Below are 22,156 nucleotides of genomic sequence, written 5' to 3' on the forward strand. Positions count from 1 at the left end.
TTGAGAGAAACTGTTTGGCTGAATTTTATTACACACTACAATGCAAGATATTCTGTTGACACTATATGAAGTTAACATAGATGCCTGTTAAGTATTAACAGTGATTCATTTAAGTTAGTTGTATCCATGCTACTTGGTTTCTTCTCAGTAGAATGAGGATTTATTTTTCTGGGTCCTCTTTCTTTTTCTTGTGACGTGATCAGAAATGGTTTTTAGTCAGTGGCTGGAGGTTTGCACCAGTGATTCCATTTAGCTCCTCAAGAATTTGTTTTTCCTTCTGATACATCTATAAGGGTGGGGAAAAAACTCAGTAAGAATGCTCATTTTCCCTTCATGTACATTCTTTATAATTTTAAGCAATAGACTTTAAAATGCTGTTCTAATCCACAAAATAAACTATGTAAAAATGGCAACTTCTTACTCAACAGATCTGGCCGTGTGTGAATTCAAAGTCATAACAGACGAGTTATGGACAAAAGTAACCGCTGAGCCAATACAGTTAAGATGAAGTCAGCGGGATTCTCTTCATGCAACTGAGTTGCACAGGTGTCACGTTGGACAATTTCACCAGCAGCAAATAAGTACTGTGATGACCAAGTGAGAAGAAAAGAGCCCAATTTGAGTCTGCAGAGCTGGCAGTCAGGAAACCATGTCTTTGCCGGACATCCACCCACACATTTGATACAGAATCAGTGAGACATCATAAATCCAGAACCCACTATACCGTATTTACAGTCACATTTCTGACCAGAACTGCACTTTACAAGAATGGGCACTAAAACTGCATCATGCCTTTCCTTTTAAACACTTGCTTACATGAGAAATGTTACCTATGAACTCAATAAGACATCGCACATGAGCACACAGAGATTCACATGGATAAGCATTTACAGGACTGGGCTCTTACACAGACCCTTTCATGCAAGGATTTCAAAGCACTTTTAGTGCTCAGTCCTTCCAGATACACAGTACCCTTGTGAGGTGCTGACTGTCCTTGGTTCCCACTGATTGCAGTCACATTTACCTATGGTTCATTAAGAAAACTGGAGATATGCCTGCAGGCATGCAACTTCTGCCTATGATCTTGTCATCTCTCACAAACTAAGCTAGGTTGAGCCTGGTCAGTAATCTTATTTGAAACCAAAGGAAATCCAGGCAATGGTGGCTATTTCTGCTGCAAGAGACGATTCTTCCCTCTGAGTAAGTATCCAACTAATCCCCCAAACTGGAGTTAGGGCATTGGGCTGTTGGAGGTCCCAATTTTCAAAAAAGATGGAAAAAGCAGGCCCTGATTAGATGGGTTATTAAACAGCTCATAAGGCTTTTTCCACAAGAAAAAGGGGTTAATCCTGATGTTCTGGCAAGATTCCAATGTGATTTATTACACCTGCTTATGGGAGGTACTATACATATTCCAGTTAACAGAACAGGAAACCTGGCATACCTCGTGTGGCGAGGCACCTTCGTCTCACCAGCCCCAGCACTTCTCCTTTTGGCGAGACGGGCATGGGGTAAATCAACCCATCTGCCACACTGGGGGCAGTCTTTGTCTTCCCCCTTCTGTGTTCCTTCGGCCGTATTTTCTGGGTAGGCCTCAGGGAGGTCTAAGGGGTGTTCCTCCAACAAACAGAAGGAACTATTTCACCAGACACTAATACAAAGGGAGATACTTTCCCCCATCTCCTTGTTGGGGTGGGGTATCATCCTGTGGTTTGCCCTGGGGAATCAGTCCTTCCCCTGGCAGGTGCTCAGGCTTGTCTTTTCTGTATGGGAAGGAGCACAGTCTCTGCTCCTGGAGATGCTCATTTCCTTGCTGCCACTAGCTTAGTAACTGCCTGCCAGCATGTGTCCTCCTGCTTTCTCTCAACAGGGGAGTGGCTTTAAAAGGTCTCAGGCAGCCCTTAATTGGATTCAGGTGTTCCTAAATGACCTGAGGTAACTCCTTCTCAGCTGATAGGGCAGAGGACCTTTAACATTCTAGAGCGTACATATCTGCCTTCCCACACCCTCTTGCAGCCATCTGGCCTGACTTTCATAGAATATCAGGGTTGGAAGGGACCTCAGGCGGTCATCTAGTCCAACCCCCTGCTCAAAGCAGGCCCAGTCCCCAGTTTTTGCCCCAGATCCCTAAATGGCCCCCTCAAGGATTGAACTCACAACCCTGGGTTTAGCAGGCCAATGCTCAAACCACTGAGCTATCCCTCCCCCCACTAACTTTGTCATACTAGGTTCTGTTCTCTATTCTAAGTAGTCTTCTGTGTGAACTTGCACAAATAGTTAAAACTCTTTGTCTGTTTTTACATCTGTAAAATTAGGATAACACTTTTGAGATGCTCTGATGGACGGCTAAACATAATTGCACAGCATTATTTCCTAAAATTCCCACTACAGTGTCAATTAGATATTTTTTTAAACCACTTCTGTTTCTAAAGTATTGTAGCCTTGCAGTGTTATACGGCTGCTGTGCAGATTCCTGCCCCATAGAGGCACAGTTGTGTCTCCACAGTTAAAGTTGAAAGTGTCCATACTAAGCCCTGTTTTTGAACCCACTACCCTTTTAAACACAGATGTAGTTCTTGAGGATTCTCTAAGATGAAAGGCACTATTAGAACTTTGCATTGTTACTTTCATGGTTTGAATGTATGTATGAATGACTGGTTGCAAAGTGCCCCTGAGAGCATCAGGATTAGAAGGTTATACTACAGTATGTGTGAAGAGTCAGGAAAATGTCTCTGCATTTACAATAAGGTTTTGAATTTGATGTACCATCACTAGTGTACTTCGGGCATTCTTAATACATCTATCTCAGCTTAGGTAAGGACATCCTTTTACCTGCTCCCACTCCGCTTCTGTGTTGTGCCGGTATCCCAGCAAATGGCACAGCCCATGAGCTGCAGTCACCTGTCCAAGGAAACAAAAATGGTTTTAGTATTTTACAGATCTCTAAACATTTATTCATGTGTGCATCACTGTAGTATGTAGGTGCTGTCTTGCAATATTTAGCACAGTTCTTCACAAAGAAAGTGACAATAATAAAGTTAAGGAGTACTTGTGGCACTTTTAACTACTTTTACTAGACAGTACATGAAGATCAATAGTCTAATGCACATGGTCCTTGCATACCTTGGACTGAGATGGGAAGAGGGGGCAAGAGCAGAAAAACAGCAAGAATGACTAACTTTAATCGTATGAATATAGTCTAGCTTTCTCACATGTTGTCAGCTGTATATATTCTATTGCTTTTGGGAAACCTTCAGAGGAAAACCAGTTAATACTCCAAAAAGTACAAGAACAGGTTATATCTAAAGTCACCAACCAAAAGAAAACAGAAATTCCAGAGGAAAGTGTTTGTAATAATAGCCTCCTCTGACAAGTCAGCCACAAGTTTATCTTCAACCTCTTGTCCCCAAAAAGGACATTTTCAAATGGTAAAATATCTTTATCTATGGTCATGTCCAAGAAAATACATCTGCTGCTAATCAAAATAACCCGATGGGTCACTGGGAACACAACCCCATCTCCTGCTCTAATCTTCAAAAGTTATCAGTCTCAGCAACTCCACTAATTTCAAATGGAACTATGCCCCTTATGGCACCAGTGGATCTGTGGTAATTTTCAGAGGCACTGAATAATACAGCTCCCACTCACCTCGATTAGAACTGTGGGCACTCAGAACCTTGGGGACAAGGGAGGGAATTGTTCTAGGACTTCAGTAAATCAAACTTAGGTCCCCTGGTAGGAGCTGCATGAAGGTACATAAAAATAGGTTTCAATGAAGACGCATTCTTGCCTTCAGCATCCCTTTCCTCTTTGGGGCAAAGCTCACCCTTTTTCTCTCCCCAAAACAGAGATGAAACAGTAAATAAACAATTTTGAAGAGATCAGAAAGTTTAAGGCTTATGTCTACACTACAGAGTTTTGTTGGCAAAAGTAATGCTGTTTTAATTAAACCGCTATTTCATGTCCACACTATGCTCCTTGTGTTGGCAGAGTGCATCCACATTAGCAGCTCTTGCATAGACAGAGAGCTGTGCATTGTGAGTAGCTATCCCACTATGCAACTGACCACAGGGTTCTTTGGGAAGGGTTTGCAATTCCTCATGGGGCAGGTACAGAGTCACATGATGCAGGTTTCTCAATCCCATCGTTCTGTGGGCACCCTCTGAGATTGCCAGCAGCTTTTCAACTGAAGTGTGTGCGGGAAACAGAGTGTGTGTGTTGGGGGAGAGTGAGTGTGCCGGCTTGCTGTCTCTAAGTTCAGGCAGCCGCCAGAAGCAACCAAGGCGGGGGGGGGCGAGAGAGGGAGGGACACCCACACCCCCACCCACCCCTGCCTGTCTCTGTGTTCATAGTGTGGAAGAGAACAGCATTCCATGTTAATGATTTGCTCTTTGCTGTCTTTGCTGCCTGAGCTGAGTGGCACAGAATATTAGGTTTGGAAGAGACCTCAGGAGATCATCTAGATCAACCCCCTGCTCATGGCAGGACCAACACCAACTAAATCATCCCAGTCAGGGCTTTTTCAGCCGGGCCTTAAAAACCTCTAAGGATGGAGATTCCACCACCTCCCTAGGTAACCCATTCCAGTGCTTCACCACCCTCTTAGTGAAATAGTATTCCCTAATATCCAACCTAGACCTCCCCCACTGCAACTTGAGACCATTGCTCCTTGTTCTGTCACCTGCCACCTCTGAGAACAGCCGAGCTCCATCCTCTTTGGAACACCCCTTCAGGTAATTGAAGGCTGCAATCAAATCCCCCCCTCACTCTTCTCTTCTGCAGACTAAACAATCCCAGTTCCCTCAGCCTCTCCTCATAAGTCATGTGTTCCAGTCCCCTAATCATTTTTGTTGCCCTCCGCTGGATGTTTTCCAATTTTTCCACATCCTTCTTGTAGTGTGGGGCCCAAAACTGGACACAATACTCCAGATGAAGCCTCACCAGTGCCAAAGAGAGGGGAATAATCACTTCCCTCAATCTGTTGGCAATACTCCTACTAATGCAGCCCAATATGCCATTGGTCTTCTTGGCAACCAGGGCACACTGCTAACTCATATCCAGCTTCTCATCCACTGTAACCCCTAGGTCTTTTTCTGCAGAACTGCTGCTTGGCCAGTCGGTCCCCAGCCTGTAGCAGGGCATGGGATTCTTCCGTCTTAAGTGCAGGACTCTGCACTTGTCCTTGTGGAACCTCATCAGATTTCTTTTGGCCTAATTCTCCAATTTGTCTAGGTCTCTCTGGACCCTATCCCTACCCTCCATCGTATCTACCTCTCCCCCCAGCTTAGTGTCATCTGCCAACTTGCTGAGGGTGCAATCCATCCCATCATCCAGGTCATTATTAAAGATGTTGAACAAAACTGGAACTTCCCAGAGCTTTGAAAAGGGAGAGGCACATGCCTGTGTATCAGCAATGCAGGGTAGCAGAGTTCAAAACAGTGAGCAGAGTGGTCACGGTAGGCATTGTGAGATACTGGGAGAGGCTAGTTATGGCAATTTAATGAGTGGCAGTGGCAGGGCACGTGACGTGCTGGCCACCGCTTCCCACAGATTCCACTGGCGGGAACGGCGAACCGCAGCCACTGGGAGCTGCAGATGGTCAACATAAACAAATTGTCTTGTGACCCGCCAGAGGATTACCCTGACGGGCTGCAGGTTGCCCACCACCGGTCTACACTGATACTTTGTTGCTTTAAGTTTGCCGCAAAAAACTTTATGCCTCTCATTGAGGTGGTTTTATTTTGTCGCTAAAAAGGGGCAGCTTTGTCATCAAAAATGGCATTGCAGTATGTACACCTCCACTGTTTTGCCTCTAAAAGCTGCCTTTTGCTGACAAAACTCTGCAGTGTAGACAAGGCCTTAGACCGCAAGACCAACATGGGGACCTGCAGCAGGGACTGAAAGCCATGACACTCTATGTTTAAAAGAAAAGGAGGACTTGTGGCACCTTAGAGACTAACAAATTTATTTGAGCATAAGCTTTCGTGAGCTACAGCTCACCTCATCGGATTTCCATGCATCCGATAATGTGAGCTGTAGCTCACGAAAGCTCATGCTCAAATAAATTTATTAGTCTCTAAGGTGCTACATGTACTCCTTTTCTTTTTGTGAATACAGACTAACACGGTTGCTACTCTGAAACTTATGTTTAAAAGGTGGATCAAACTTATTTTTAAAAGTATCTTGCTAAGTCCCTGAATTCCATATCCATGATTTTATTGCCAGAAGTTACCATTAAGATCACCTAGTCTGACCTGTATAATAGGCTATAGAATTTCACCCAATAATTCCCAAACCAAGTCCATAAGTTTTTGGTTGAGGTACAGCATCTCTTTAAACACAACTCTAAATCAAGACTGAATGTCAAGTGATGCACTACATCTAATGTTAAGTTGCTGTAAGCCAAATATGCACCTTTTTTCCAGCTGGCATTTCTCTAGTTTCAGCTTCCAGTCGCTGGATCTTGTTATGCTTTTGTCCATTAGATTATAGAGCTCTCTACTAACAAAATTTCTCTTCACTTTGTTAAGATAAACGGATTGAGCTCCTTGAGTCCATCACTATAAGGCAGGTTTTCTGATCTTTAATCATTCTTGTGGCTCTTTTCTCAGTCTTCTCCAATTTACCAACATCTTCCTTGAATTGTGAACACCAGAACTGGACAGAATGTTCCAGCAGCGATTGCACAAGTACCAAATAGACAGATAAAATAACTTCTTGACTCCTACTCGAGATACCTTTATTTATGTGTCCAAGGATTACATTAGTCCTTTTTGCCAGTGTCACTCTGGGAGCTCATGTTCAGATGATTATCCACCCAAACCCCCTATCTTTTTCAGAGTCACTGCTTCCCAAGATAGAGTCCTCCATTGCATAAGTGTAACCTACATTCTTTGTTCCTTGATATATATATTTACGTTTAGCTTTATACAACACATATTGTTTGTCTGTGCCCAGTTTGCCAAGTGATCCAGACCAGACTAAGAGGTCAAGTCACCTCTGAGCCCATCTTATTCCACAGCTAATATCTAGAGATGCTTAGCTCCCATTACTTTCCTAAAAAGAAAAGGAGTACTTGTGGCACCTTAGAGACTAACCAATTTATTTGAGCATGAGCTTTCGTGAGCTACAGCTCACTTCATCAGATGTTTACCGTGGAAACTGCAGCAGACTTTATATACACACAGAAATCATGAAACATGATTATATATCATGTGTGTATATAAAGTCTGCTGCAGTTTCCACGGTAAACATCTGATGAAGTGAGCTGTAGCTCACGAAAGCTCATGCTCAAATAAATTGGTTAGTCTCTAAGGTGCCACAAGTACTCCTTTTCTTTTTGCGAATACAGACTAACACGGCTGTTCCTCTGAAACCTGTCATTACTTTCCTAGTTTTTCAGAGTTATGTTTTCTTGTTCTATTGTATTTAAAAATAACCCTTATATGGACAAAGAGAACCACACTAAGTAAAGCAGAACCTCTGCTGTTGATGGAAGTTACTTTAATTCAGCTCAGACAGAGAAGCAACCGCTCCTGGGTAAGTTATGGCAGCTGCGTTGCTTCTGCTCCTTCGTGTGAGCAGTTTCTGCTGTTAGACGGTTGATGAGACCTGCTTGCTGCTTAGCCTCTACAGTGAATCTATGGAGTATAGCTCCTAAACTGTCTTAATTCCCCACAACTACCCCTCACTGCAGATTAATTCCCAGCCCTCAAGGTAGCCGAGGTGACATTCTCCTGATTTTATTCATCACTTGTAAGTTTTCTTGACTTAAGTTCAACTGATCCTTTGGTTATTCACAAAAGTATTATTCTACCACTCAGTCTTTCCTCCAAAGTTGTAACAGCACTGAACACAGTTACCAGAGACATCCTAGCCTCATTTAAGAAGAGACTGCAATTGGAAATGTGTTTTAGCATGACTTCATGCTTACATGGAGAACATAAATTTAAATTCCTTTACATTATAGGTTTGGGATTCAGAATATTTTTCTGTAGATGAATCTTTGCAATGTCCATAAACTGGCAAAAAATTCCCCCCAACAGTGAATATTAGTATTGTTTCAGCCGTGGTTCCTAAATCGAGTCTGTGAGGAGAAATCTGTATTAGTAAGCAAACACTTACTGTAAGAATGCTGTAGTAATCCTCCCCATTTTCTTGGCACTGCTGATAGATATATTCTACTCCTAGGAAAACATCACCAAGATTGTATTCGTCTCGAAGACTAGGCTGAGGCAGCTCACCTGCTTTCAGATTCTGAAATACAGAAGCCCTTCCAAAAGTTAACATAGGTGAGAATCTGGTTATACAGAGTACTTTTCATCCTCAAGGCTTCCCAAAGTTGTTACAAAGTAATGAGCTAGGCACTGATACAGCAATGGTGGTTCATGCAAATGGAACCTTAGACACTAAAGGCTTTTTACTGACAGAGGAAATTAGCTAGGGGCTCTTTAACTTCCATTAGGACAGTAACTGGAAATGGACAGAAAGGGACTTGGATTTGACTGTATGATCCAAAGGATGAATCACTAGCTGTGAAAGATTTGCTATGTGCAGTGTCAGGCAACATGTATAGGTCCAGCACATAGTATAAAATTTACACATGTCCTTGACTTGCTTAGGGTAGGCTGACACAACCCGTGGCACCAAGCCTCCTAGCCCACGTTGACAGACTTGGACTAGTGGGACTTGCAATAGCACGCTAATAAAATAGCGGTGTTACTCCCGGGGGAATTCTGCACCAAAAAATTAAAAATTCTGCACACAATATTTCAAAATTCTGCATATTTTATGTGTCAAACATAAAAATGGCCATACTGGGTCAGACCGAAGGTCCATCTAGCCCAGTATCTTGTCTTCCAATAGTGGCCAATGCCAGGTGCCCCAGAGGAAATGAACAGAACAGGTAATCATCAAGTGATCCATTCCCAGCTTCTGGCAAACAGAGGCTAGGGACACCATCCCTGCCCATCCTGGCTAATAGCCATTGATGGACCTATCCTCCATGAATTTATCTAGTTCTTTTTTGACCCGTGTTAGTGTCTTGGCCTTCACAACATCCTCTGGCAAAGAGTTGCACAGGTTGACTGTGCGCTGTGTGAAAAAATACCTCCTTTTCTTTGTTTTAAACTTGCTGCCTATTAATTTCATTTGGTGGCCCCTAATTTATGTGTTATGAGAAGGCGTAAATAACACTTCCTTATTTACTTCCTCTACACCAGTCATGATTTTATAGATCTCTATCATATCCCCCTTCGTTGTCTCTTTTCCAAGCTGAAAAGTCCCAGTTTTATTAATCTCTCCCCATATGAAAGCCGTTCCATACCCCTAATCATTTTTGTTGCCCTTTTCTGAACCTTTTCCAATTCCAATATATCTTTTTTGAGATGGGGTGACCACATCTGCACACAGTATTCAAGATGTGGGTGTACCATGGATTTATATAGAAGCAATATGATATTTTCTGTCTTATTATCTATCCCTTTCTTAATGATGCCCAACATTCTGTTCACTATTTTGACTGCCGCTGCACATTGAGTGGATGTTTTCAGAGAACTATCCACAATGACTCCAAGATCTCTTTCTTGAGTGGTAACAGCAAATTTAGACCCCATCATTTTATATGTATAGTTGGGATTATGCTTTCCAATGTGCATTATTTTGCATTTATCAACATTGAATTCCATCTGGCATTTTGTTGCCCAATCACCTAGTTTTGAGAGATCCTTTGTAGCTCTTTGAAGTCTGCTTTATACTTAACTATCTTTAGTCATTTTGTATCATCTGCAAATTTTGCCACTTCACTGTTTACCCCTTTTTCCAGTTCCCTTATGAATATGTTGAATAGGACTGGGCCCAGTACTGACTCTGGGGGACACCACTATTTACCTCTCTCCATTCTGAAAACTGACCATTTATTCCTGCCCTTTGTTTCCTTTCTTTTAACCAGTTACCAATCCATGAGAGCACCTTCCCTCTTATCCCGTAGCAGCTTACTTTGCTTAAGAGCCTTTGGTGAGGGATCTTGTCAAAGGCTTTCTGAAAATCTAAATACACTATATCCACTGGATCTCCTTGGTCCACATGCTTGTTGACCCCCTCAAAGAATTTTAGCAGATTGGTGAGGCATGTCTTCCCTTTACTAAAACCATGTTGACTCTTCCTCAAATTATGTTCATCTATATGTCTGACAATATTGTTCTTTATTATAGTTTCAACCAGTTTGCCTGGTACTGAAGTCAGGCTTACAGGCCTCTGAGGCCTGTAATTGCAGAGATCACCTCTGGAGACCTTTTTAAAAATTGGCGTCACGTTAGTTATCCTCCAGTCATCTGGTTCAGAAGCTGATTTAAATGATAGGTTACAGATGACAGTTAGTAGTTCTGCAATTTCACATTTGAGTTCCTTCAGAACTCTTGGGTGAATACCATCTGCTTCTGGTGACTTATTACTGTTTAGTTTATCAATTTGTTCCAAAACCTCCTCTAATGACACCTCAATCTGGAACAGTTCCTCAGATCTGTCACCTAAAAAGAATGGCTCAGGTTTGGGAATCTCCCTTAGTTGCTCAACCGCAGCCACACTGGTTGTTTAGCAGGCCTCCTGCTTTTGATATACTTAAAAATTTTTTTGCTATTATTTTCTGAGTCTTTGGCTGGCTGTACTTCAAATTCTTTGTTGGCTTTCCTAATTATATTTTTACACTTAATTTGCCAGAGTTTCTGCTCCTTTCTATTTTCCTCACTAGAATTTAACTTCCACTTTTTAAAGGATGCCTTTTTGCCTCTGACTGCTTCTTTTACTTTGTTGCTTAGCCATGGTGGCTCTTTTTAGGTTCTCTTACTATGTTTTTTAATTTGGGGTATACATTTAAGTTGAGCCTCTATTATGGTGTCTTTAAGTTTCTGTGCAGTTTGCAGGGATTTTACTTTTGGTGCTGGACCTTTCAATTTTTGTTTAACTAACCTCCTCATTTTTGTGTAGGTCCCGTCACCTCACTAGCTCCTGAGCCCATGCTTCAGTCTGTCCCCACCACTAGCCATTCTGAAGCCCCGCCTGTGACCCCAGCCATCCTGTGTGCCCCACTCTGTCCTAACCTGGATCTGCAGGCAGTGTGTTGTGATGAACTCTACTCCTGGGTTTCAGAGTAACAGCCGTGTTAGTCTGTCTTCGCAAAAAGAAAAGGAGTACTTGTGGCACCTTAGAGACTAACCAATTTATTTGAGCATGAGCTTTCGTGAGCTACAGCTCACTTCATCGGATGCATACCGTGGAAACTGCAGAAGACATTATATACACAGAGACCATGAAACAATACCTCCTCCCACCCCACTCTCCTGTTGGTAATAGCTTATCTAAAGTGATCATCAAGTTGGGCCATTTCCAGCACAAATCCAGGTTTTCTCACCCTCCGCCCCCCAACACACAGACTCACTCTCCTGCTGGTAATAGCCCATCCAAAGTGACCACTCTCTTTAAAATGTGTATGATAATCAAGGTGGGCCATTTCCAGCACAAATACAGGTTTTCTCACCCCCCCCCACCTGCTTTTTTTCAAAAAAACACACACACAAAAACTCACTCTCCTGCTGGTAATAGCTTATCCAAAGCGACCACTCTCCCTACAATGTGCATGATAATCAAGGGGGGCCATTTCCAGCACAAATCCAGGTTGTGAGAAAACCTGTATTTGTGCTGGAAATGGCCCACCTTGATTTTCATACACATTGCGAGGAGAGTGGTCACTTTGGATGGGCTATTACAGGCAGGAGAGTGAGTTTGTGTGTGGGGGGCTGGAGGGTGAGAAAACCTGGATTTGTGCTGGAAATGGCCCAACTTGATGATCACTTTAGATAAGCTATTACCAGCAGGAGAGTGGGGTGGGAGGAGGTATTGTTTCATGGTCTCTGTGTATATAATGTCTTCTGCAGTTTCCACGGTATGCATCCGATGAAGTGAGCTGTAGCTCACGAAAGCTCATGCTCAAATAAATTGGTTAGTCTCTAAGGTGCCACAAGTACTCCTTTTCTTTTTGCGAAGACAGACTAACACGGCTGTTACTCTGAAACTTAGCTAATTATTGTTTACCTAGGAAATATTTTGGCCACTCCTATGAACCTAGGTGAGCAATTATACTGTTCTCATGTCAGCAGAAATCAAATGGGATCCCAAAGTGTTTAAACATGTACATTTGATGGAAAAGTTATATTTCCAATGCCTTCTCTTCCTATACCTTGTACCTGATGGTAGCCGAATGTGTGAGCCTGTACATTTTTTCTTTTAAATCTTGACTGCCTTCCTTCCATAAGAGAGCAACAGAAAGACATTTAGATATTATCAACAAGTTACCTAATTTAAATAATCAAACTCCCTACTGGTTACTTTGAAGATTTAAACAACACTGACCAAAAAAAGGGAAAAAAGCAGGAACATAAGAATGGCCCTACTGGGTCAGACCAATGGTCCATTTAGCACAGCATCCTGTCTGCCAAAAGTGGCCAGTGCCAAGTGCTTCAGAGGGAGTAAACAGAACAGGTACTCATTAAGTGAACCATCCCGTTGTCCACTCTCAGCTTCCCAGTAGTGGCACGTTAACTGCTGCCAGCTGCCTTGTGGAAGTAGAATTCCTGAAATGCTGGGGAACAGGCCCTATACATATGTATAACTTTACTCATGGCTCTGTTTTCATGCATTTATGGTGCCATGCAAGGAAGAACATATAAAACAGCTAATGAGGATTGCTGAAGATGTTCTCAAAGACAATACCCTCTGAGAGCCCTGAAACAGGTCCCAAATCACCATCAAGTTTCCACAAAATGTCTGGGATCCCCTGAAGCACCACTATGTCCTAGTGTATCATCACAGAGAGCCACTGCAATGAAATAGGATATCAAATTACTTTAGGATTTATTTAATAAGGGTTACGGTGTTTTCTCTAATGGCTTGCAAAGAAGTCAGTTGTGTCTGGCAGACCAAGAAAGTAGCTGTGGAAAGCAGAAGAAAGGAAAAAAACAAAACAAAAAAACAATTTTACCTCATGAAAAGGGAAGGAAAGCACATCGGTGGGGACATTTTGTTGCCTGTAGGTGCTATTGAGAAGTTGAATGTTTCTGTTACTAACGCAGATAATGCCCAGGTCGAACTGCTGCACGTGCAAAATCTTCTGAAGGATTTCTATTCTTCTGCGAAGTGGGATTCGCCTGAGGGGGATGACTTTCTGCAGATTTCTAATGACTAAACTCATCTCATTAGAAACTATTCAAGGGGGCCCTGCAAATTAATTTTAAAAAATTAATATTAGGCAGTGGTAGAAACTAATAATCCAGTAGCAGCTATGAGACACTATTGTTGCTTTAGAATCTGGGAAAGTGTAGACAAAGATATGGTGGAGGGTAAAACAGATAATTTTAGAAGCCAGCTGCTTTGATTTAGACCAAAAAAACAGCCTATATAGCCTATTGTCAATCCTCTGAACCATCTAATCCCCTTACCATTTCAAATCTAGAACAAATCAGTCCTATCAATAACCAGCCTGGGTCTGTTCCTTCGCCTGCATTAGATAAGTTAAAGCTAGCAGGCAGAGTCACCGCAGGTTGGCAATCTCAGCAAATATGCTGGCGCATATGCCTGGAGGCTGAAACAACCCTCTCACCTTAGAGGTGGGCCCTTCAGGCCGGGCTTGACCTGCATAACCTGTGCAGGGTTACACGGCTCTCACCCACGGGGCCCCCAGGTCCGCGGGACAGAGCGAGGCCTCCTGTGGGGCGCTGTGTGTGGGGTGCTGTGTGTGGCGCGCTGTCTGGGGGGGGCACTGTCTAGGAGTGTGTGTGGGGCACGCTGTCTGGGGGGGTGTCTGGGGGGGCACTGTCTGGGGGGCGCTGTCTAGGAGTGTGTGTGGGGCACGCTGTGTGGGGGGGCAGTGTCTGGGGGGGTGTATGGGGGGCACTGTCTGGGGGGCACTGTCTGTGGGGCACTGTCTAGGAGTGTGTGTGGGGCACGCTGTGTGGGAGGGTGTTTGGGGGGGCTCTGTCTGTGGGGCGCTGTCTAGGAGTGTGTGTGGGGCACGCTGTCTGGGGGGGCAGTGTCTGGGGGGGTGTCTGGGGGGGCACTGTCTGTGGGGCGCTGTCTAGGAGTGTGTGTGGGGCACGCTGTCTGGGGGGGCAGTGTCTGGGGGGGTGTATGGGGGGGCACTGTCTGTGGGGCACTGTCTGGGATTGTCTGGGGGGCACTGTCTGGGGGGTACTGTCTAGGAGTGTGTGTGGGGCACGCTGTGTGGGGGGGTGTCTGGGGGGCATTGTCTGTGGGGCGCTGCCTAGGAGTGTGTGTGGGGCACGCTGTCTGGGGGGCAGTGTCTGGGGGGGCAGTGTCTGTGGGGCGCTGTCTGGGGGGGCAGTGTCTGGGGGGGCAGTGTCTGGGGGGCGCGCTGTCGGGGGGGCGCGCTGTCGGGGGGGCAGTGTCTAGAGGGGGTGTGTGGGGGGCGCTGGCCGGGGGGGCACGCTATCGGGGGGGCAGTGTCTGGGGGGGCAGTGTCGGGGGGGCAGTGTCTAGAGGGGGTGTGTGGGGGGCGCTGGCCGGGGGGCAGCGTTCACCTCTGGCCGCAGACCCTCCGGGGGCTGACGCGGGGAGCGAGGCGGGGCCGCCCCGCGCTCTGGGAGGCTCCGCGAGCTGCGGGGGGGTCCCGGGGGGGTCCCGGGGGGGGAGCAGACACCCGCCCGGGGCTGCCGGCGCCCCCGGGACACCGCCCCTTCGTCGCCCGCCGGGGGCCGCTCGCTCCCTGCACGGCGCGGCCCCGGGCCGAGAAAAGAGGCGCCAAACCCGCCCCCCCCGCTCGCGCTCACCGGGCCGGGCCGGGCGGCGCCTCCCGCAGACGGTGCCGGGCCGGAACCGAGCGGCACGGACCGGAAACGGGCGAGTCCCGGCCCCGCCCGGCTGGTGCGCACGCGCGGAGGAGACGTCCGGTTCCCCCCCCGCACGGCGATGGCGGCGGCGCCTCTGCCGGTCACCCGGCCTGGTGAGATGGGGCGGGGGGGAGCGGCCCGGCGACCCCCTCAGCGCCCGACCCGGCCCCCCGCGACCCCCGGCCCCGGCCCCCCGCCTCTGGGCACCGCCCTCTGCCCCCCATTCCTCTGCCCCCCGCCTCTGGGCACCGCCCTCTGCCCCCCATTCCTCTGCCCCCCGCCTCTGGGCACCGCCCCCTGCCCCCCATTCCTCTGCCCCCGGCTCTGGGCACCGCCCCCTGCCCCCCATTCCTCTGCCCCCCCCCCCTGGGCACCGCCCCCATCCCCGGCCCCTAGCGGGGGCACCACCCCCTGCCCCCCATTCCTCTGCCCCCCGCCTCTGGGCACCGCCCTCTGCCCCCCATTCCTCTGCCCCCCGCCTCTGGGCACCGCCCCCTGCCCCCCATTCCTCTGCCCCCGGCTCTGGGCACCGCCCCCTGCCCCCCATTCCTCTGCCCCCGGCTCTGGGCACCGCCCCCTGCCCCCCATTCCTCTGCCCCCCCCCCCTGGGCACCGCCCCCATCCCCGGCCCCTAGCGGGGGCACCACCCCCTGCCCCCCATTCCTCTGCCCCCCGCCTCTGGGCACCGCCCTCTGCCCCCCATTCCTCTGCCCCCCGCCTCTGGGCACCGCCCCCTGCCCCCCATTCCTCTGCCCCCGGCTCTGGGCACCGCCCCCTGCCCCCCATTCCTCTGCCCCCCCCCCCCTGGGCACCGCCCCCATCCCCGGCCCCTAGCGGGGGCACCACCCCCTGCCCCCCATTCCTCTGCCCCCCGCCTCTGGGCACCGCCCTCTGCCCCCCATTCCTCTGCCCCCGCCTCTGGGCACCGCCCCCATCCCCGGCCCCTAGCGGGGGGCACCGCCCCCTGCCCCCCATTCCTCTGCCCCCCGCCTCTGGGCACCGCCCCCTGCCCCCCATTCCTCTGCCCCCGGCTCTGGGCACCGCCCCCTGCCCCCCATTCCTCTGCCCCCCGCCCCTGGGCACCGCCCTCTGCCCCCCATTCCTCTGCCCCCCGCCCCTGGGCACCGCCCTCTGCCCCCCATTCCTCTGCCCCCCGCCCCTGGGCACCGCCCTCTGCCCCCCATTCCTCTGCCCCCCGCCTCTGGGCACCGCCCCCATCCCCGGCCCCTAGCGGGGGGCACCACCCCCTGCCCCCCATTCCTCTGCCCCCCGCCTCTGGGCACCGCCCCCTGCCCCCCATTCCTCTGCCCCCCGCCTCTGGGCCCCGCCCCCATCCCCGGCCCCTAGCGGGGGGCACCGCGCCCTGCCCCCCATTCCTCTGCCCCCCGCCTCTGGGCACCGCCCCCATCCCCGGCCCCTAGCGGGGGCACCGCCCCCTGCCCCCCATTCCTCTGCCCCCCGCCCCTGGGCACCGCCCTCTGCCCCCCATTCCTCTGCCCCCCGCCCCTGGGCACCGCCCTCTGCCCCCCATTCCTCTGCCCCCCGCCCCTGGGCACCGCCCTCTGCCCCCCATTCCTCTGCCCCCCGCCCCTGGGCACCGCCCTCTGCCCCCCATTCCTCTGCCCCCCGCCTCTGGGCACCGCCCCCTGCCCCCCATTCCTCTGCCCCCCGCCTCTGGGCACCGCCCCCTGCCCCCCATTCCTCTGCCCCCGGCTCTGGGCACCGCCCCCTGCCCCCCATTCCTCTGCCCCCCGCCCCTGGGCACCGCCCTCTGCCCCCCATTCCTCTGCCCCCCGCCCCTGGGCACCGCCCTCTGCCCCCCATTCCTCTGCCCCCCGCCTCTGGGCACCGCCCCCATCCCCGGCCCCTAGCGGGGGGCACCACCCCCTGCCCCCCATTCCTCTGCCCCCCGCCTCTGGGCACCGCCCCCTGCCCCCCATTCCTCTGCCCCCCGCCTCTGGGCCCCGCCCCCATCCCCGGCCCCTAGCGGGGGGCACCGCGCCCTGCCCCCCATTCCTCTGCCCCCCGCCTCTGGGCACCGCCCCCATCCCCGGCCCCTAGCGGGGGGCACCGCGCCCTGCCCCCCATTCCTCTGCCCCCCGCCTCTGGGCACCGCCCTCTGCCCCCCATTCCTCTGCCCCCCATTCCTCTGGGCACCGCCCTCCATCCCCGGCCTCTAGCTGGGGCACCACCCCCTACCCCCCATTCCTCTGCCCCCCGCCTCTGGGCACCACCCTCTGCCCCCCATTCCTCTGCCCCCCGCCTCTGGGCACCGCCCGTGCCCCCCATTCCTCTGCCCCCCGCCTCTGGGCACCGCCCTCTGCCCCCCATTCCTCTGCCCCCCGCCTCTGGGCACCGCCCCCCATCCCTGGCCCCTAGCGGGGGCACCACCCCCTGCCCCCCATTCCTCTGCCCCCCGCCTCTGGGAACCGCCCCCCATCCCCGGCCCCTAGCGGGGGCACCACCCCCTGCCCCCCATTCCTCTGCTCCCCGCCTCTGGGCACCGCCCCCAATCCCCGGCCCGTAGCCGGGGGCACCACCCCTTGCCCCCCATTCCTCTGCCCCCCGCCTCTGGGCACCGCCCCCCATCCCCGGCCCCTAGCGGGGGGCACCACCCCCTGCCCCCCATTCCTCTGCCCTCCGCCTCTGGGCACCGCCCGTGCCCCCCATTCCTCTGCCCCCCGCCTCTGGGCACCGCCCCCCAGCCCCTAGCGGGGGGCACCACCCCCTGCCCCCCATTCCTCTGCCCCCGCCTCTGGGCACCGCCCCCCATCCCCGGCCCCTAGCCGGGGGCACCACCCCCTGCCCCCCGCCTCTGGGCACCGCCCGTGCCCCCCATTCCTGTGCTCCCCGCCTCTGGGCACCGCCCATGCCCCCCATTCCTCTGCCCCCCGCCTCTGGGCACCGGCCTCCAGTCTCTGTTCCTTATCCCCTGGCCCCCCGCCTGTGGGCACCGCCCGGCCCCCCCCTTCCCTGGCCCCCTGCCTGTGGGCACAGCCCGGCCCCCCCTTCCCTGCCCTCCCGCCTGTGGGCACCGCCCGGCCCCCCCCTTCCAATGCCTCCTGCCTGGGCACTGACCCACCTGTCCACAGCCCTTGTCTATGGGCATCACCCCTCCCCCGCCCTCATTCCCCGGCTCCTGCCCACTTCCCATTTCCCTGTCTGCAGACACAGCCCTCTTTCCATTCCCTTGCCCGGGCACCGACCCCCCAAAACCTGTCCCCGTGGCCCCTGCCCACCAACCCTGGCCCCCATTCCCCTGCCCAGGCCCTGTCCCTGGGCACTGCCCCTGCCCCCCACCCCTGCCCCCCAGACTCCTTTCCTCTGTGTCCAAGCGCAGTCCCTGTTCCCCTGCCCTGAGTTGCCTGTGCCACAGTCTGGGTCTGGAGCCTCTCGTTTGGCTACGTGTGAATTATTGCTATTCTTTGTTCTCTTTACACCTGCTGTCTCTGAATAGGCAGTTCCCATTGAGCTGGGGAGTGGGGGGCAGCGCTGAAATGAAAATCCAGCTCAGGCTGCGTGGGCAGAGGACTACAGATGCAGCTTTGCAGTTTGAATTTATGGCTTCTGTAGTAGGTTCAATCCGGATGCCAGGAACTTATGGAAAATGATTTTAAGCCCCCAAATTCAGGTTTGTCCACACTACTAGGTCTGGCTCTGTCCCTTATGGAAAGATGAGTTTCAGAGCTAGGGTATTAGTTCTGGCCCAGCTGTAGCCTGGTTGCTCCTTGGAGGGAGTAGCTACGGTATATTATTCTGGGAAATAGCGTTTTGCTCGGACTTCCTTCCTTTTTCTTGTGCAGCAGTCTCTTAAAAGTAGTGCAAAGGAAATGGTTCAAAAAGTAGTTAATCTGTTCAGTATCAGTAAGTGCAATAAAATTAAGTGTAAGATTTTTCAGGGAAGGGGTAGTACCCAAAGATAACACTGTATACTATATATATATATTTTAAGGCAGATAGTCACAAAGCTTTTACAGCCCAAAGTGAAAACAAAAAATCCTTTGAGTCAGCACTGATGAAAACAAATTAAGGCCCGATCGTGCGTCTGGATATGTATGGATCTGCCCACTGAGAACCTCCTCATGGGTAAAAGTGCCTGCAAGGATGTAAGTGCAGGATCAGGGCCTTAATTATACCATAATGGTCACATGTATAGTAGATAAATTCCACCTTATGGTTTAAGAAGGCTGAGGTATTTAGAAAAGTAATTGGAAAACGAGCAAAATAAACAGAATTGTTCAGGTATATCAGAAATAGGAATTCTGTAAAGAAATCGGTGGTGCAACTAGACTACCAGGGAATAAAGGGAACAATTAAAGATGAAAACGACATTGCAGAGAAGCTAAATAATTTGTCTTCATCACAAAGAATGTTAGGGACATATCTATCCTGACCTATTCTCTTCAGGTAATAAAGAATGAAGCCTTGTCAGAGACTGAGCTGTCAAAAGAAGAGGTGCTGAAACAAACTGATTAAATAGCATCAAGTCATCAGGACTGGATGGTACATCCATGAGTTCTGAAGGAAGTTAAGAATGAAGTGACTGAGTTGCTAACAAAACTATGCAATCTATTATCACATTCCGCTACTGTGTCACAGGACTGGAGAGTAATACCTATGTTTGAAAAAAGCAATAGAAGCAATCCTAGTGAACCTTACTATGATGCCAGGTTAAATGGTTGAAAAGCAATTACAGACAATTTTAACACACCCATGAATATGATACAATAGAGATGAAGTGGTATGTCTTCTGTAAAGGGAAGTTCTCTCTCTCTCCAATATATTCAAATTGTTTGAGGTTATCAGCAAAATAATGGATAAAGAAGAACTGGTAGATTAGGACTTTCAAATAGTCCCTCACAAGACTATTAAGAAAACTGACGAATCATAGGATGAGAGAAAAAGTTATAGAGTAATAGTATTTAAGGCCAGAGGGGAGCACCAGATCATCCACTCTGACCTGTATAGCACAGGCCACCATAAACCCAACAATTGTTGTTTCACGGATTAGAAACCACAGAAGAGAGAGAACACGATTTAAGAATAAATTACTTTTTAAAACATAGTAAAAAGTTAATAGGATGTTGCAAAGATATAGGATAAAGCAATTAATAATTTTCTTGGCTGAACTTCCCTATTATAAATGGAAACCAATTAGAAAATGTAATGTACATTTGTTTTTCAGATTACTAGAATGACTGACTGGAAACTGAAAGTTAACAGATGTTCGAGGCGTGAGCTCTCTTTGGCAGATACTCACTAACTCCTACTTTTGAAGATGAACCCTAACAGTCCTTTTCGTGGACAACAGCCTGCTGTTTTCCAAGCACCTTCTAATAGTTCTGTAGGAATGTTTCAGGCTCAAACACCATTTCGATTTGGTCAGCCCTCTATGTTTGGACAGAGCAGTGGAGGATCTGGACAGAACCTGGGGTTTGCCCAGCCATCCAGCTTTACTCAGCCTTCGGGATTAAGCCATCCAGCTTCAGGGCAAACCTTGGTATTTGGGCCACCCTCTGGGTTTACACAGTCTTATGGTCTTGGACAACCTACCCCTTTTGTGGCGTCTTCTGCACCAACTAGCTCCTCTATTGTTGGAAACCAAGGATTCAGTTTTAAGCCACCTACTAACCTTGGAACTTTTCAGAATGCTTCTAACTTTGGAGTTATATCTGGAGAAGTTTCAAGCAGTGGCTTTGTGGGATCAGAATTCAGCTTTAAAACACCAAAAAATGCAATATTTAAACCAATCTTTGGTGCTGGTTCCGAGCCAGAGAAAACACAAAGCCAGATCATCCCAACATCTTTCACGTTTTCCCATCCAGTTAGTAGTGGGCCTGGATTACTGGCCCCTTTTGGCCTTTCTCAAGAGACCAGTAGCTCTAGTACCAGTTCAAACTTCAGCTTTTCAAAACCAGCTAGCAGCAGTAATTTGCCGTCTTCCTTTGCCTCTTCTGTACCAAGCAAAACAGTAGAGGATGACAAAAAAGGAACAAAGCCGCTCTTTGGAAGCCCTAGCAGCAGTTTCACTACTTTTTCTAGCTCATCTGGGTCCTTGGATTTAGGAGGAAACTTCCAAGTCAGTATAGCGACTAAATCAGAACATGATGAAGCTCAGAGTGAGCCACTTGCCAACCTTGTAAAAGGAATGAAAAGAAAAGAAGAACGAGATCGTTCCCCAAGAGGGCGGGATTATGATGTTGCAGAGGAGTCAGAGATTGTATCTAGGAGTGGTTATCCTCCAGATAAGCGGCCTGTTCGGTTAAATCGGCCACGTGGAGCAGCTGGCTTGTTTAGCCGAACATTGCAGGATATGCTAAAAAGCAATAAAGATAGTGGACGTGTTAAGAAAGAGTCAAAAAAGGAAAGAGTATCTGGAGAATCTGGAGAAAATGAACAGATGTTGGGAGCAAGCCAGTCTGTGTTTCCAGCACCACGGCTCTCAGCACCATTAAAAGAGGGAGATGCTAAAGAGAAAACTGAAGAGAAAACTAAGGAAGGTAAGGGTTAGGAATCAGTACTATTCAATAAATCAGGGAGTGGAAATGAATGCTACTGGCAGTGGAAGTTAACAGGATGGCTTGCTCTCTTTAAAGTTTTGCTTTTCCAAGGGATTCCTCGTTTTCCTTTTTGGAGACTTAATGATTTCATTTTACATCCTACGCTGGAGGTGCCCTTTGCAATTGTTGCTCCCAACTGTGATTGTTACTGTTGTGATTAAGGCGGACTGAACAGCGCATGCTTTCAAATACGTCAGTATTGCTTCTAAATTATCTGGGGTGGTCACTGTGAAGACAGATACTTCTTCCTTTGGTTAGTCAAATATCAGTGTAGTGGAGGCTCACCTCTGTGGCATTACTTAATTACTCTTCTCAGGAGTCGAAATTGACTGACATTTAGTAGAGGTTGTGGGTCAGTAAAGACAACATGAGCTACAGGTTAGAAAATGGCATTTCTCGCTCTTGTCTCCCATTCTCCTTTGTGTACTTTTATCTCACCTTCTTCTTCTTCTCCCTCGTGTTCCCACTCCACGTCAAATTCATAAGGTTCTTCCATCCAGTTTTCTCTTTTTGTTTGGTATCTCTCTTTTGCTTTCTTCCCTGCTCCCTTTTCCATTCCCTAATTACCTTATTCCTTTACCTTCCACCCCTCTCATAGAATCATAGAATATCAGGGTTGGAAGGGACCTCAGGAGGTCATCTAGTCCAACCCCCTGCTTAAAGCAGGACCAATCCCCAATTAAATCATCCCAGCCAGGG

At 49.4% G+C, this 22,156-nt stretch overlaps 2 protein-coding genes across 4 annotated transcripts in view; one reads left to right on the forward strand and one right to left on the reverse strand.

Annotated features, from left to right (window-relative positions):
- On the reverse strand, positions 1-14,937 carry YBEY (ybeY metalloendoribonuclease). Of its 2 annotated transcripts, XR_007359086.2 has the most exons (6): positions 14,838-14,937; positions 13,034-13,269; positions 8,125-8,256; positions 3,649-3,742; positions 2,833-2,901; positions 138-286 (listed from the first exon to the last, which is right to left on the reverse strand). XR_007359086.2 is itself a non-coding variant. In XM_048868989.2 (5 exons), exons 2-5 carry the CDS (start codon positions 13,241-13,243, stop codon positions 200-202), a joined length of 498 nt encoding a protein of 165 aa, XP_048724946.1. In that variant the 5' UTR covers positions 13,244-13,269; positions 14,838-14,937; the 3' UTR covers positions 1-199. The 2 variants fall into 2 exon arrangements, 1 of the variants encoding a protein (XP_048724946.1); XM_048868989.2 differs by lacking the exon at positions 3,649-3,742 and having other exon boundaries at positions 1-286.
- MCM3AP (minichromosome maintenance complex component 3 associated protein) overlaps positions 14,921-22,156 on the forward strand; it is an 80,874-nt gene continuing 73,638 nt past the window's right edge. The window contains exons 1-3 of one of the 2 annotated variants that reach the window (XM_075118204.1): positions 14,929-15,010; positions 18,355-18,528; positions 20,083-21,397. In XM_075118204.1, the coding sequence (XP_074974305.1) occupies positions 20,176-21,397 (1,222 nt within the window). In that variant the 5' untranslated portion in view covers positions 14,929-15,010; positions 18,355-18,528; positions 20,083-20,175. Of the gene's footprint in view, positions 15,011-18,354; positions 18,529-20,082; positions 21,398-22,156 lie in introns of both variants that reach the window. The other variant, XM_048868919.2, reaches the window with a different exon arrangement.

The sequence above is a fragment of the Caretta caretta genome, chromosome 11 (assembly GCF_965140235.1).
Source record: "Caretta caretta isolate rCarCar2 chromosome 11, rCarCar1.hap1, whole genome shotgun sequence".
In the NCBI taxonomy this organism is placed as follows: Eukaryota; Metazoa; Chordata; order Testudines; family Cheloniidae; genus Caretta; species Caretta caretta.

Bases quoted from the DNA above. Each gene is read 5' to 3' on its own strand.
- YBEY (XM_048868989.2), bottom strand. From the start codon at position 13,243: ATGAGTTTAGTCATTAGAAATCTGCAGAAAGTCATCCCCCTCAGGCGA. The intron at 2,902-8,124 runs GTAAGTGTTTGC...TTCCTTGGACAG, and splicing joins ATTACTACAGCATTCTTACA to GTGACTGCAGCTCATGGGCT. The intron at 287-2,832 runs GTAAAAGGATGT...CCACCCTTATAG, and splicing joins CAGAAGCGGAGTGGGAGCAG to ATGTATCAGAAGGAAAAACA.